Source organism: Terrapene carolina, unplaced genomic scaffold (genome assembly GCF_002925995.2).
Source record: "Terrapene carolina triunguis isolate 2854851 unplaced genomic scaffold, T_m_triunguis-2.0 Scaffold96, whole genome shotgun sequence".
In the NCBI taxonomy this organism is placed as follows: Eukaryota; Metazoa; Chordata; order Testudines; family Emydidae; genus Terrapene; species Terrapene triunguis.
In genome coordinates, this window is record NW_020664447.1 from 34052770 (window position 1) to 34055570 (window position 2801).

The 2801-nt window shown below is 41.3% G+C and overlaps 1 protein-coding gene across 3 annotated transcripts in view; it reads left to right on the plus strand.

Moving 5' to 3' along the window:
• RAD51B (RAD51 paralog B) overlaps positions 1–2801 on the plus strand; it is a 626874-nt gene that overhangs the window by 26401 nt on the left and 597672 nt on the right. For all 3 annotated transcript variants that reach the window (XM_026651549.1, XM_026651551.2, XM_026651550.1), the window contains exon 5: positions 746–882. In XM_026651549.1, the coding sequence (XP_026507334.1) occupies positions 746–882 (137 nt within the window). The remainder of the gene's footprint in view (positions 1–745; positions 883–2801) is intronic.

Genomic DNA, 2801 nt, shown 5'->3' on the forward strand with positions numbered 1-2801 from the left:
TTTTTTTTTTTTTTTTTTTTTTTTTTTTTTTTGCTTGGGGCGGCAAAAAAGCCAGAGCCGGCCCTGACCAGGAGTGTCAAACATGTAGCCCTTTGACCAGATACAGGCTGCTTGATGTACATATGTGGTGGCTTCCAAATGTGACCTGAGTGTAACTGATGTAGTGAGGTCTATCTGAAACAGTGACTCTGGTTGTGTACACCTTGACTCCCTTTATAATCTCACTGGAATGTCAGTTCTAAAGCTCAGTTATGGCACTTCAGTAACAGCAGTAATTATTTTGTTGCTGATTATTTTAACAGCTGAAAAGGGGATAGGAATGAAGCCCATTGAGGAGAGAACTGGGAGTTGCTGCAGGGAAGGCAATGCAGAGGGAAGAACATAAGAGACTCTCAGTGACACAGCAGAGGGAGAGAAATAGAAAAAGGAAGATGGGAAGGAAGTGAAACAAAAGGCAGGAATACCACTGGTCCGAAAGCTTAGTGTATTTTCTTACCGAGTGATACTGAATATGACGACAATGAACAAATGAAAACTGACAAATTTAGTTACCACGTAAAGACCATACCTAATCTTTGTGCAAACACCTCATGAATATCAGTGGGAACTGTGTTGTAAATTGAAGAGGGGTGCATGGAGTCCTAACTGCTTATTCTGGCCCATGGACCATAATTCAAAATGGAATTAGGCCCTTTCTCCCAATGAGTGTAATACCCCTAGTTTATATGAATACTTTTCTTTTTAGGTAACTGGCCCATCGGGTTGTGGCAAAACTCAGTTTTGTCTTATGATGAGTGTACTGGCTACTCTGCCTATCAGCATGGGAGGACTAGATGGGGCTGTCATATACATTGACACAGAGTCTGCATTTGGTGCTGAAAGGTAAGAAGTATATGTTCTAAAATAATACTTTCAGTTTCTCTAGCGCATTTCATCACACAGCCTTAAAATGTTTTCCAAGCGTTAATTAATTAAGCATCACAACAGCTCTGTGAGGTAGGGAGCTATTTTGCAAATGGGGAAACTAAAGTGCATAGTCTGTGACATTTTGATCTATCCACTGGACATTGCCTCATAATATGTAATAAAGTTTGCAACTAAAAAACTATATGTCCAATTTTTTTTCCTTTTGCATATTAGTTTCTGGAGTTAGCAGGGAAATTTTTGGGAGGCAGAGGTTCACTAAATGAATCTTTTGAATACAGGAGAGAAATAAAAATGACCTGCTTAGATCTTCTAGATAAGAGGTTTCAGGAATTTGGCCTGTGTGCTGGATGTGCCACTGTTGATGTATTTCATGTGGCCTGACTCTTCAGCATCTGAAGTATGTGTATTTGCAACTCAGATCTCCAGCATCTCAAGCTTTCGTTTAAAAGAAAAAAGGAAAAGGAAAAAGTGTGATCCAGGTACTTATTGGTGCCACAGGGGGTGCACATGGGTTTACAGGGATCTATGGGTCAGATATGTGCATAATTGTTCACCAAAGAGTGGCATGTGCAGTCTCCACTGAGAGCCAATAGCCCACTGGTTGACATAATCATTGTGAAATGTATGGACAGATAATATTTAAGGTGTATGTATCGATATTAAAATCTATGTTCTTAGGATCTTGGCATTAAGGCAGGTCACATACCTCAGAAATGTCCTTTCATTCAGGAGGCAGCAGTGGGGGAGGGTTAGCTCAGTGGTTTGAGCATTGGCCTGCTAAACCCAGGGTTGTGAGCTCAATCCTTGAGGGAGCCATTTAGGGATCGGGGGCAAAAAACAACTACTAAAAAACTGTCAGGGACAGTACTTGGTCCTGCTAGTGAAGGCAGGGGATTGGACTCAATGACCTTTCAAGGTCCCTTCCAGTTCTATGAGATAGGTATTTTTCCATATATTTATTAATTAACCTATCTCCTTGTCTGGTCATTTCTGTGTATTGTATGCATCACAATATAGGCCTATTTGCGTATTGGCAAGAGAGGAGATTGTGAAATCTATAGGAGAGGAAATTGACAAAGCATTATTAGGGTCTATATCTGGGTACAAGGAAATGAACAGGATCGATCCTTCACCTAGGAGACAAGCTGACAGCTTGTCTGTCTCATGAAAGGAGGGTCACAACTAATCTGGCTGTGAAATGTTGCAAAGATTTGGGGAGAGCAATATTCTGCAAGACAGGAGAGTATCTTGTTAAGTAAGTCTAGGTCTAGAATGCATGCTGTGACTTTGTTTTATATGTAACTGTTTCCAATGCTTCTACTTGCTATTACTTGAATCTCTATGCTTTATTAATAAACTTATACTTGATTTCACTAAAAAACAAATCTAAGTGCTGTGTGTTAAGCGGAGCAGTGATCTGAGGCAGAACTGGTAAGATGGGGTGTACTTTTTTGGAAGCAGCAAATCTGTGAACACTGCAAGTGTCCAGTGGACCAGGGACTGAACACTCCAGGGAGACGCTTGGAGGGCTTGAGGATAGGCGCACACTAATCACTAACCTGTAGAGAGAGAGCAAGGCCTAGAAGGGAGTGCTCATATTGCCAGTGGCCGGTGGAGTAGGGAGCTGACCCGTGGCAGGGACAGGTGGTAGCAAAATGCCTCACAACTCTGGGTATTTCCAGGAAATGTCACAGTAAGGTTTTAGCCCCCATGGTTGTCAGGTTAACCTTGCAGATGTTTGAAATTAGTGCAAATGATGCAGTGTTATCTTTGAGTCTACAGATGGTCTGAAATAATTGCACTGAGAAGTATGAATTCCACTGCCTCTATTAATATTAATATCTAACTTGGACGATGACCAGTTGCATATAAGC